This window comes from Fistularia commersonii, chromosome 15 (assembly GCF_037954325.1).
Source record: "Fistularia commersonii isolate RoL2024-O1a breed Wild chromosome 15, RoL_Fcom_v1.0, whole genome shotgun sequence".
Classification (NCBI taxonomy): domain Eukaryota; kingdom Metazoa; phylum Chordata; class Actinopteri; order Syngnathiformes; family Fistulariidae; genus Fistularia; species Fistularia commersonii.
The window spans coordinates 6599091-6611917 of record NC_141298.1 but is presented as its reverse complement, the minus strand read 5'-3'; the positions used below and the strand labels follow the sequence as shown (position 1 = coordinate 6611917).

The 12827-nt window shown below is 35.7% G+C and overlaps 1 protein-coding gene across 6 annotated transcripts in view; it reads right to left on the bottom strand.

The window, feature by feature from the left end:
• LOC147226309 (neurexin-3a-like) overlaps positions 1 to 12827 on the bottom strand; it is a 201896-nt gene that overhangs the window by 55296 nt on the left and 133773 nt on the right. For all 6 annotated transcript variants that reach the window (XM_086160549.1, XM_086160544.1, XM_086160545.1 and 3 more), the window contains 5 exons: positions 11397 to 11516; positions 11027 to 11147; positions 6835 to 7095; positions 4135 to 4325; positions 3683 to 3856 (listed from right to left, as the gene is read on the bottom strand). In XM_086160549.1, coding sequence (XP_086016675.1) covers positions 3683 to 3856; positions 4135 to 4325; positions 6835 to 7095; positions 11027 to 11147; positions 11397 to 11516 — 867 coding nt within the window. The remainder of the gene's footprint in view (positions 1 to 3682; positions 3857 to 4134; positions 4326 to 6834; positions 7096 to 11026; positions 11148 to 11396; positions 11517 to 12827) is intronic.

The following is a 12827-nucleotide window of genomic DNA, read 5'->3' as shown; positions in this document are numbered from 1 at the left end:
CTATTTTAGTAAAATATATTGCTCAAAAAAATGAATAAATAAAACATTTAAACAGCACGATCTAACGCCAAGTCAATCACACTTTTGGGAAGTCAAACTGTCCACTCCGGAAGCAACACTGATTCATTTTGACTTGTTTTAAGGACATTACATCAAAGTTGAATCACCCTGTAGTATGTTTTTACACTTTCGTTTTGAGTGTGTCCCCAAATCCAGACCTCCAAGGGCTAATATATTTGATTTCCATTGATAATTTGTATGTGATTTTGTTGTCATCACATTCAACTATGGAAAGAACAAAGTTTTTAATCAGAATATTTCATTCATTCACATTTAGAATGTGTTATTTTAGTGTCCCCTTTATTTTTTTGAGCAGTGTATGTGTAAACAATAAAGTTGAATGTAAGCATATGAGCATTAATGATGTTATGGTAAATTATAAAACAGAACAAATGACATACTATAATGCCATATGTGTCCAGTGCCTGCATGTTTATACCTTAGTGTGTGTGTATGTGTGTCTGTGTGTGTGTGTGTGTAGAAAGACACATAGAAAATGCATTTCATGAATAAATTATCAAAAATTATACAAAAAAAATAAGTACCTTCAAACTTGCTTACACCGCCCCCCACACAATCACAAGAATACCAGGAAATTTGCAAAAGCAAATGCATAAGCAAAAGCAGTAGCAAATGCAAAAATAATAAATTATAAAAAATAAACAATTTATAAAATAAATAAATTTATGTCCTGACTACATGATATACAGTATATAATTGCAGTTCATATATATATATATTTTTATATATATATATATATATATATATATATATATATATATATATATATATATATATATTTTTTTTTTTTTTTTTTTTTCATTATTTTTTTTATTTTTTATTTATTTTTTTTTGAAGTTCTGCATATGAAAGTTGTATTCAGATGACCATTCCAGGCATTCAAATTCAAGCGAAATGAGAATGATCTTCATTTGCCTGAGAATGAAAGCATAACTTTTCCTGGAGTTCATTTTGCATCTAGCTTAATTTTCTTTGAGACCATCGGGGAGCATTTCCAAGCAATACTGCACCACTGCCATCTTGTGACATGAAGTGGTACTGCAAAACAGGTCTTCAAGAAAAGGGTTGGGATTGAGGCTTTTTGTTAAAATCAAAAATAAAAGAAAGAAACAAAAAATAAAAAAATCCATTCAAAAAAAAAATTAAAAGCTTGAAATAAAAGTCAGGCCGTGCATGGCAATGCAGTAAAATGGCTTATCAACGGCGCACGATATATCAGCAAAGAAACCAAATCATATTTATACATAGATATATAAACAAGCACACATATAAATGAGACATTAGATTGCCATGAACATGATACAAGACTGACAAACTGTGATTGATGAGATTTTATTTTGAGAAATAAATCAATCAACCATTACGTTCTTGCTGTACAGTTAGAAACATTGTGATCAACCCCATCCAGATTTCCAGAGCCAGTTTACATACTTTCATTTTTCTATAAAGAATAACACATTCAATTGTCCGACACGGGACTCTGGAAAAATATGCAAACGGATACAGTACACTCAATGTCCAGCTGGATGATATGGCAAGCAGAGGAAAACAACAAAAAAACAAAACAGTTATACAGAAAAATGATTTCCATGCAAACAAGAGCAGGTTATGTAAAAACAAAAACCAAAAACGGACCCAGAGGCGAAAGAGGATGACGAACACGACGACAGGAAGAAAGCACGACTTGCACAGGAAGATGGAAACATTTGCTTGCTCGTGCAAAAATGTTTCAACAAGACCACCGGAGGGTTGCCACATGATTATATGCATATATAAATGAAAAAAACATTTGGCAAGTTTGTAGGTGCTTGAGCGTGACTGTCCACTTTATGCCAAATCACACTGCATTTCCAAGGCATACATGGACTCCTCATTGAATGGACGGCATTAAAATATTAAATGGAAATCCATCAGTCAGTAAATAAGTAACTTAACAAATGCATAACTGAAATACGGGCTTTACAATAGTCTAAATTAAAGGTCAGTTTCAGTGACGTGATGAAATGGAAACCTTTTCGACAGCGGCTGCATTTGACTCGGGTGCAACTATTTATTTCAAATAGATTTGTATTCATTTCCTGCACTGGACCCTACTAATAATGCATTTCTGTTTGTGTCTTCAAAGAAAATTACAAAAAAAAAAGCTCAACTAATATATCATTGAAACATTTTTTTAATATATATATGTATATGTGTGTATATATATATATATATATCTTCTATTTGCAATAAAACATTATGATTTATATTAAAGCTCTCAAAAGTGAAGATCTTTTGTGTGAGTTTAACATTTTGTCACTAAATATATATAGTTTTTGTACATAAGATATAAAGGTTTGCGCAATTTTTTTTGATATATGTATATAAATATATATTTCTGTTTTTCCATTACAAGTAAACATTGGGTAGTTTAGCTGTTTGTGCCATTATGTGTTATTACATTATATTATGTGACGATATAATGTTAGTAATAACAATAAAATAATAATATTATGTTATATTATTGGTTGGTGTTTTAATAAAGTGAGAAAAAGTATACATTTCTAACGATGGTGATTTGCTTGCTGCTGCTAACAGTTCCACAGTAGGATAAAAACTTGGTTTAACCCTTCTTTTCAATTGACACAATCATTTTCCCCGAGTGAAACCTGAGACCAGACGGTACAGAAACCCTTTCGAAAAAAGTGAATTAAAATAATTTTCATTTTTCATTCCAAGGAATCCAAGGCCCTCCACAAACAAATTTATTAAAAACTGATTCTTTATCAAGGGAGGATGTACCGGACAGCTAGACGGTGCTACTTTAGCGTGAGCTCAGTGTTCCTAATAAATTGGCATCAAAGTAGCCTATGGATTTTGAGAAAAAAAAAAATCTTTTTCCTTGCTTAACCTGATTTCGGTACAAAAAATAGAGACAAAGGCACCGACTAAAACTGACAACCTGATTCTGTCTGCAAACTTGGACTGACATCTGCCTGCGTTGCTGTTACAAAGTTAATATGAGGATGTGCAGTATTAAATCATAAAACCCTGCGAGGAACAGGAAGTGAGGGGTTGCACTTTTAAATTTGCTAAATTTGTGTCAATCAAACCCATTTGATGGAAATCAAGCAAAGACACGGGGGGAACCTTCGAAACTTGGAATAAAAAAACAAAACAAAAACAAAATATATTTTATTTTCAAGTAGAATAAATCTACGATTCATAAAAGTCCAACATTCGGTTCGTGCTCCCTCTAGATGCGATCGTAAAAAAAAAAAAAAAAAAAGAAAAATCGATCTCGGGGTGATGATATTGACCAAATATGCACAAAATTCTGAATAAAACTTCACACAGGTGAGATATTTAAACAGCGTTAGCACTCGGGCGGCAGCCGATGTGGCTGGTAACACGACGTAGGACGGTGCGTGACGCTCGGCCCGACTCTAGCTGTGCGCAAGCGTGGTGACAAGTACAGTTAGCAGGAAGGAAGGGCTTCCGTACAGATGCGAGGTGGTCGAACTACTGTTTGCATTGAGCAGGAAGAATGGGCCGCTGCCGTTGGGGTTGAAGTTTGTGTTGTAGTAGTCTAAATCTGGGTAGGTTCGGAGGGACGGTGTACCTTCGCATCCTCGCTCGATCTGCCCGCTGCGAAACAGGGCGTCGCTGAGGAGGTCCGGCAGCCGGCCGTTGAGGTCCACCGAGGCCAGGCAGCCTTGGAAGCCCTCTCTGGAGGCCACCAGTTTGGGCAGGTTGCCATACATGCCTGGACCCAGACCAGCGATGAACAAGTCGCCTGCAGGAAACAGACAAATACAACATGGTGTATATATCCGGATTAAATCCAGATATATACAATGTAAAAATGTTCTTGTGCTGACACTGTGGAGGAATCACCGCATCTACTCTCGAGATGTCTAGACAACATATCGGGAACATTAAGCATACAAAAAAAACAAAAACAGTTAGTTGTCTTTATAGAAGCATCACCTTTCATGGTCATAATTGTTATCAATATTAATGCTGGTTATGATGACAAACATCAGTTCATTCACAATGACAGTGAAAAACTACCTTTCAGGTCCAGGTTTTTGGCCCCGTTAATGCTCTGACTGGTTGTCGTGGCATCCACCTTCAGCGTGTGCGTGTTGCTGTTGTCCCGCGTGATCGCCACGTCGTGCCACTGGTTGTCGTTCAAGGCCCGCTCACTTTTCCCCATGATGAGATTGGGTCCGTTTCCCAGATCAAATACGTAGTGGATATATCTGTGCAAGGGGTGGGTTGCGAGAAAATATGTTCATTGTCATTTTTAATGATTTCTTTATCATTTAACTTTCAACATTTAACTAATCATTTAACCATTTATATCTACTTTAGATTGAACTATATCAAGAATAACTCCAAAAAATGTTACTGTACTGGCACCTCCTGGATGTACTATGAAGTACATGTGATACAATATGAAAATACACTGCAGAGACATATCTATTTTTATTTTCATTTATATAGCCTTCCTTTCTTGTATAAGACTGATATTACCTGTCAGAATGGAACAATTGAATTTGTCCTTTTAAATTTTTTTTATATATATATATATATACATACAGTGGGGCAAAAAAGTATTTAGTCAGCCACCAATTGTGCAAGATCGGCCTCCTAAAAAGATGAGAGAACCCTGTAATTTTCATCATAGGTAAACTTCAACTATGAGAGACAGAATAAGAAAGAAAATCCAGAAATTCACATTTTATTTGCAAATTATAGTGGAAAATAAGTATTTGTTCAGTAACAAAAATTCATCTTAATACTTTGTTATCTATCCGTTGTTGGCAATGACAGAGGTCAATTGTTTTCTGTAAGTCTTCACAAGGTTTTCACACTGTTGCTGATATTTTGGCCCATTCCTTCATGCAGATCTCCTCTAGAGCAGTGATGTTTTGGGGCTGCTGCTGGGCAACACAGACTTTCAACTCCCTCCAAAGATTGTCAATGGGGTTGAGATCTGGAGACTGGCTAGGACCTTGAAATGCTTCTTCCGAAGCCACTCTTTCGTTGCCTTGGCAGTGCGTTTGGGATCATTGTTAAGCTGAAAGACCCGGCCACGATTCATCGTCACTGCCCTTGCTGATGAAAGGAGGTTTTCACTCAAAATCTCACGATACATGGCTTCATTTATTCTTTCCTTTACAGGGAACAGTCGTTCTGGTCCCTTTGCAGCAAAACAGCCCCAAAGTGTGATGTTTACACCCCCGTGCTTCACAGTAGGTATGGTGTTATTTGGATGCAACTCAGCATTCTTTCTCCTCCAAACATGACAAGTTGAAGTTTTACCTGAAACTTCTATTTTGGTTTCATCTGACCAAAGGACATTCTCCCAATCCTCTTCTGGATCCTCCAAATGCTCTCTAGCAAACTCCAGACGGGCCTGGCCCTGTACTGGCTTAAACAGGGGGACACGTCTTGCACTGCAGGATATGAGTCCCTGGCAGGATAGTGTGTTACTGATGGTAGCCTTTGTTACTTTGGTCCCACATCTCTGCAGGTCATTCTGTGACTCTTTGTGCACGGGTGTCTTTTATACCGATAACCAGTTCAAACAGGTGCCAATAATACAGGTAATGTGTGAAGGACAGAAGAGCCTCTTAAAGAAGAACTTACAGGTCTGTGAGAACAAGAAATCCTGCTTGTTTGTAGGTGACCAAATACTTATTTTACCGAGGAATCTACCAATTAATTCATTAAAAATCCTACTATGTGATTTCCTGGATTCTCTCCCCCAATTCTCATAGTTGAAGTGTACCTATGATGAAAATTACAGGCCTCTATCATCTTTTTAAGTGGCAGACCTTGCACAATTGGGAGCTGACTAAATACTTTTTGCCCCATTGTGTGTATATACACACATACACACACACACACATATAGATATAGATATATAGATATGTATATATATTTTTCCATTTCCCTTGGCATTGAAATAAGCAACATTCCATTTTAGGTTCCATTTTCTTATAAAAAAAGTAAAGTCCATTATGTTGCTGTGATGCTACTTGACAAGATGCTGGTTATAAGATGCATGGATCAGCGACAGACAGGCAGACAGACAGATAGATAGATAGATCATTGATCGGGGCATCTCACCCTTTTCCAAACTGAAAGTGCGAGATATTTTGTCAACCCGCTTTTTTCAGAATCAAATACACAGCACCTGCATTCATTCATTCATTCATTCATTCATTCATTCATTCATTCATTCATTCACTCACCAGTTTTACTTATCCTGCACTCAGGGTTGTAGATAAGGTGTCATTGGGCAAGAGTGAGGCCGGTTGCTGGTCAATAACAGACCCACATATAGAGATATACAACTATTCACCGTTTCATTCACATATCTGAGCAATTAAGAGTCTCCAAAAAAAAAAACTCCTGAAAGTTTTCGGACTGCAGGAGGAAACCAGAGAATCTGGAAAAAAAGGAGGCTGTTAGTTCGAATTTAACTTAGCTGTGAGGTGGGGATGGTAATGACTGCGGCTCCGTAATGCCTCCTTAGTTCATTCATTTTATTTAGACTGTTTTATCTTATTTATTTTGATTTTTGTGTTTTGCAAGGAAAAATTGATAATTCATAAAAAATGTTTCCAATTTACGGCCTCACCGACTTTATGATGAATATCAAGTTTTACCAACTTATTTTCATGAATGTCATTTTATTATTTTTCCAACAACACGATTTTAAAAAAGCGATTAAGGAAAAGCAATGGAAATAAACCCTACCCTTTAACCAGCTCCACAGCAATGAAGTCGTTTCCATCCCCAGAGTTGAAAAGGATGAAGCCGTCCGGAGAGGTGGTTTTAAACTGGAAGAACAGGTGCATGGACGTGTATGCCTGCAGGGTAGCGAGGCTCAAATAGCTGCTCTTGGACTTGAAGGTGACAGGGTCGGCGATAATGGCGCGAACCCCAAAGCGGGCGTTGAGCTCGCAAAAATCAATGTCGCCGTTCTTGCACAGGTCGATGTAGAGCATGCCGTTGAATCTGAGGAGAGAACAACATGAAAAGGTCGGTGAAATTACCCTCCTGAAACACAATGATGACAAATAATAATTAATAAAAATAATCAAACACTCCATACTTTGAGTTGTGAGTTTTTTTTAAAAGAATTCATAATAGCTAGTCTTTATAACTTCTGTAAATGAAATAGCTTCAATTTTTTAATTTTAACATAGACAACACTGAGAGGACCCTTGACAGCATGCTTTCTACCGCCTATATAACGTTTTTGGCGATCATATAGACTGAATTTTCAATTTTCTTTTGAAAAGATACATTTATTGCAATATTTTATTGAGGTTTTTTATTGTTATTATTATTATATTATATTCATCTATCCATCTTGTGCCGCTTATCCTGCACTCAGGGTAGTAAGGGATGATGGAGCCTATCCTAGCTTTCATCGGGCAAGAGGCAGGAACACATTAATACTAATGATAACAATGATAATGATGATTATATATATTAAGATATATATTTATATATTATTTTTAGGATAATAATAAATGCATTACTACTTGGTTATTAATGCCCGCAAAAACAAACCCTACAGACTTTGAATGGTGAGCCGTGCCACAGAGAATACAAAAATCCCAATAACTTATTATTAGAACTGCTACAAATGAAAATACTTCAATTACTTTTTTATATTCTAACATAGATAACATTGGGAGGACCCTTTATAGCATGCTTTCTACTATCTGTAAAAATATATAACCATCATATGGATTGAATTTTATAACTCTCCTTTCAAAATATAAATTCACAGCAAGATTTTATAGAGCTTAATAATAATAGTAATAATAATAATACTATGAATAATAATATATAATAACATATAATATAATTATTGTAATGATAACTCATTATATTTAAAAGGAGTTTAAAACATCACCGGCTCTGTAAGATTCAGTGCAAATGAAAAGGGAAAAAAAGACTTGAAATGTCTGGCTCTTTCATTTACAAAAAACATTATTATTATTATTATTATTATTATTATTATTATTGTTATTTTTGTTATTTTTATTATCATTGTTATTATTATTGTTATTAAGATGTATTTAGTGCTATGCACGTAGAACAAAAACAGATTATTACTCGGCTATGAATCCCTGCTGGAGAGCTGTGGACCACACGTGCTTTGAGATACATTTCTGGCTACAAAAGGAGCTATCGCTTTTGAGAAAGCTCGTTTAAAAAAAAAAAATCACTCGAGTCAATCAATATCAGTCAATGTCAGCGCTCAGAAGAAGACAGAAGAACTGCTTGACACTAAATTACATAGTGCGCTCTTCCCGGCAGAGGCACCGCACTGCCACAGTTTTTGCACACAAGGTGATTGTTATGCACACAGCGAAACATATTGAGCTTGCAGTCTCTGGGAAAAAAAGTGTGTTGGGATCAATCGGTAATGAGCCAGAGAAAGTCCTTCAAAACCGCACTCGGTTATTTCTACCCTCCGTTTTTGCATTCAAGAAATACTCAAGCAAGTTTCCTATAAAATCCGAGCCCTATCATTTTGATGCTGATATGGGGTTGACTGTCCGTATCACAAAGCAAATTCACCGCATCCGGGATGCTGTTTTAATCGATCCGGCTTGGAGAAATAGCAATCCACACCGGCCAGGGGTAGACAGTGTCAGTAAACCGGTCGTCTGTTTGTTAGGTGAACCAAAGTTTGTCAATATGGACATCAACTAACTCTGGATGACCAATCACAAACTAAATAAGGATACTTGGGCTCAAATATGCAATATTCTATGAAAACATGTAAATCTGGACATTTATCTCCCATTCTTTGATTCATTGTAAACACACTAATTTTTTTTTATTGCGATTTTCAGTGGCAATAGAGCTTGTCTGCTTCTATATCACTGGAAAAAATATGGGCTGTTGAATGTAAATTGTAGTGCCGAAACGGGGAAAACATGCAACAAACTAGCCGAGACAATGGGAGTAAGTAATATTCAGTAAGTCTATATAGAATTTTCATTATGGTGGTTCTGGTTGATAATTGTTGTGGGGGCATGAATAACTATAAAAGGTGAAAACACTTTATGTGCTACCTGCAAAATGTAATAAATTCAAAGGCTCTTGTGCTTAGAAATGAAAGGTTATTTTATTGTCAAAGTTTTGACAGCTAATATGAATCCTGATATACATATGGATATATACATACATACATACATATATGCACACACACACACACACACACACACACACACACACACACACACACACACACAAACACACATATATGTACATATATATAAATATACATGTATAGGCAGTACATGAATACGTGCAAAAAACATTAGACTCTAAATAAAAAAATGCATACATTTTATGCATCCAAGTATTGTAGTAGTATTGGACTATCAAAGTAAAAACAAACAGATTAAAAAACTGTTTTTACCCCACAGTTGTCATTGCATTGAATTCTTTAAAAATCCCGAGTACTTGAATATTAAATACAGTACTGTGCAATAAGGCCGAATGACACCACTGCACAAACCTACATATCTACTGGGTTTTTCATTGATCTATTTATTCCTTCAGCCGTTGTCTTATTTATTTGTCATATAGTTTTAACTTATAATTGCTGCCATTGTAGCGTTCTTCCTTTTTATTTTATTTTTAAAACATCACTGGCTCTGAGAGCTGCTATCTCCCAGTTTTGTTGCACTTTGTGTAATGAAAATAATAAATGATAATAATAAATGTATAGTATGTATAATGTTATAATTTGTAAATTGTTACATTTATTTTCATTTTTTTTCTTGTTAATTGGACGTCTTGTGTTGAATAAGTTGCAGCGCCTCTCCTGTCATGGTTGAGGTCAGGGCGCGTTTTAGTTGAGATCCTGGGGATCTTTGTATTCATCGCCTTTACAAACATTATGTTTTCCTCTAATTGCTCAAGAGTTCGGGGACAATCATGACATATAAAATTACAATTTTCACACTTTCCTAAAATATTATTCAAGCGGCAACTGAGAGGAATCAAAAATCGATGGTCAAAATCTGCCTTTGTCAGAATCATTTCCCGCCCTGGTCTCTGCCCTTTACTGATTTTCACTTTCTTTCAACATCATTTGATTTTCCTTTTTCCCGTGTTCATAATTGCTCTGTTGGCTCGATGACATCCATCACTGCTGTCAGGAACGCGGCCGATTAGGGCGCCGGGGATAAACCCATCAGTGAGTCATTTCTAAAAATATGACTAATTCAGTCTGGTTTCTAATTGAAATGTATTTATTAATTTTCCTTTTTTATTTATGTGGATCTGTTGTCTTTGACTCGGTCTTAAATCACATTGGGATTTTTTTTCTTAGATTTAAAATAGAAAAATATCTTCATTTCATTTTTGTTTCTTGTTATAAATTCCCTCTTGAGCCAAACCTTATTTCTTTTTGCGATGCTTCCTGCCATTTTAATGAATGTTGGGATGTTTTTTTTTATTTTTTTTATGTAACTCATGCATGAAGGGCGCGGTGCAATTTACAGTATTGATATGGAATAGAGTCTGACTGACTAAATAAATACAGGACTGTCTCAGAAAATTAGAATATTGTGATAAAGTTCTTTATTGTATGTAATGCAATTAAAATAAACAAAAATTACCTTTTCATAATATTCTAATATTTTGAGATAGGATTTTTGAGTTTTCTTAAGATGTAAGCCATAATCAGCAATATTAAAACAATAAAAGGCTTGCAATGTTTCAGTTGATTTGTAATGAATCCGGAATGTATGACATTTTTGTTTTTGTAATTGCATTACAGAAGATAAAGAACTTCATCACAATATTCTAATTTCCTGAGACAATCCTGTGCATCAATTAATTAATAATTCATAGATGGATTTACTGATGGAAAAAGACGTAAACATAAGGGGAGTGATTGAACGGCGAGTACCTGAGGCTCTGGAGGTGACCGATAAAACTGGACGGGATGCTGGAAACGAAGCGGCGTTCCGTCATGATGCCCGTTTCAATGTTGTGGAACTCCAGGCGAGTGTGGTCGCCCACCATCTGGCCTGAAGATGGGGAGGGTGCAGGGGACGGGTTGAAAAGAAAGACAAAAAACAAAAAGAAAAGAGAACACTGTCTGACACTAACACAAAAGGGCTGATTTAAGGAGAAAATTACATTATTTGTATTAGATGGATGCACTCTCACATTAGCAGTTAACATAAACACACATGCTTTGTTATGAGTCACTATGGTAAACAGCATTGTGTAATTCCACTAACTAGGCATGATCCCTGGCTGGCGCAGGTAAGTACCTTCTGCTACATCATCGTCAACGGTTAGCTTGTAGGTTTTGCCGCGGCGCACCACACGCACCGTATGCCATTCATTATCATTGAGCTTTTGCCCGGCATACAGGGTCTCCGGTCCCTTGCCTGAGAACAATGGTCAATGACAGAGTTAAAGACATCCTGAGCTTCAAACCAAACCTCTGTTTTCCCAGCCTGAACTCAGTTGCAGAAATACTGCGTGGAACTAGAACAGACTTATACCTTTGGAAAACAAAGGCTTGGTTTAGTCAGTGCAATACACAGTGAAAAAAAAAAAAAAAAAATCACCTGAAATTCTGTATTTAAACACCTGACCTCGGAGAGCAATGGCAGATACCTACACGGCTTGCATTCATTGGGGCGTCCGTGCACCCATTGAAGCAATAACCAAATTTGTATGCTAACACTAAACAAATAACCGATTTTAACCGTTTTAAATTATGTAACTGGGAACAAAACGTGGAGCGCTTATTGAACTCCAATAATTTTTTCAACTCGGACTTTAAAGTTTTTAGTGCATCGTTGGTCAAAGAAAACACTTAACCATACAAATAAATAACACATAAATGGATAAATACTTGACTCCACACCCTCAATCTCAATTTGTGTTTGTCATTCTTCTAAACTGCCGTAAATAAATAAACAAATTAAAAAAGAAATAGGATTGTTAATTGTCAAAGAATAAAATCCTCATAAAAGGAGAAATATAAATACACTGACTAAGTGCATAAACACTTATCTGTAGCTTTCACGTAATATTTAATAATTCAGTAGTTTTGGTACTTAATAAACAAGTTGTACTTTTAAGCATTGAAACCCGGCACTGCAATTACATTTATATTTCCATGCTTGATCAATTTACTAGTTTGCCCTCTGTTGATAATCAAAGGTAATCAAAATATGCCAGATAAATTAAATGTAATTGATTGAATATAGAGACATGATGCATTACTTGCGCAGACGATACCTGAATGTTACAGTTGGCCACTATCCTCACTACAGGCCTAATAAAGGAGAATCCTATTTTACCCTATCTCACCTAATCCCATTAAAAAAGTTACTGCTGTAGTTACAGTGCATAAACTTTTATTTTCAAATATGAAATCTGAAAATCAAGTGGATTGAAGAGTAAAATTCCCAAAAAACAACTGATGGCTGTGGGTTCCAAATAATGAATGTTCACCTGTTTGGAAAAACTGAAACAATTACTCTCCTTATCAGAAAAATAAGTATAAAAAATTATAGAGAAGGTAAATCTGTAGCTATGGAACTTGACCTGAATTATCTGATAAACACATTAAAAATATCTGTAAATTTAAAAATATATTTATAACTAGTCTTGAATGAAAAATCTTTAGCATTTTGCACTGAAGTTAAGGGAGTCATATACAAAATATAAGCCGATACATGTACATG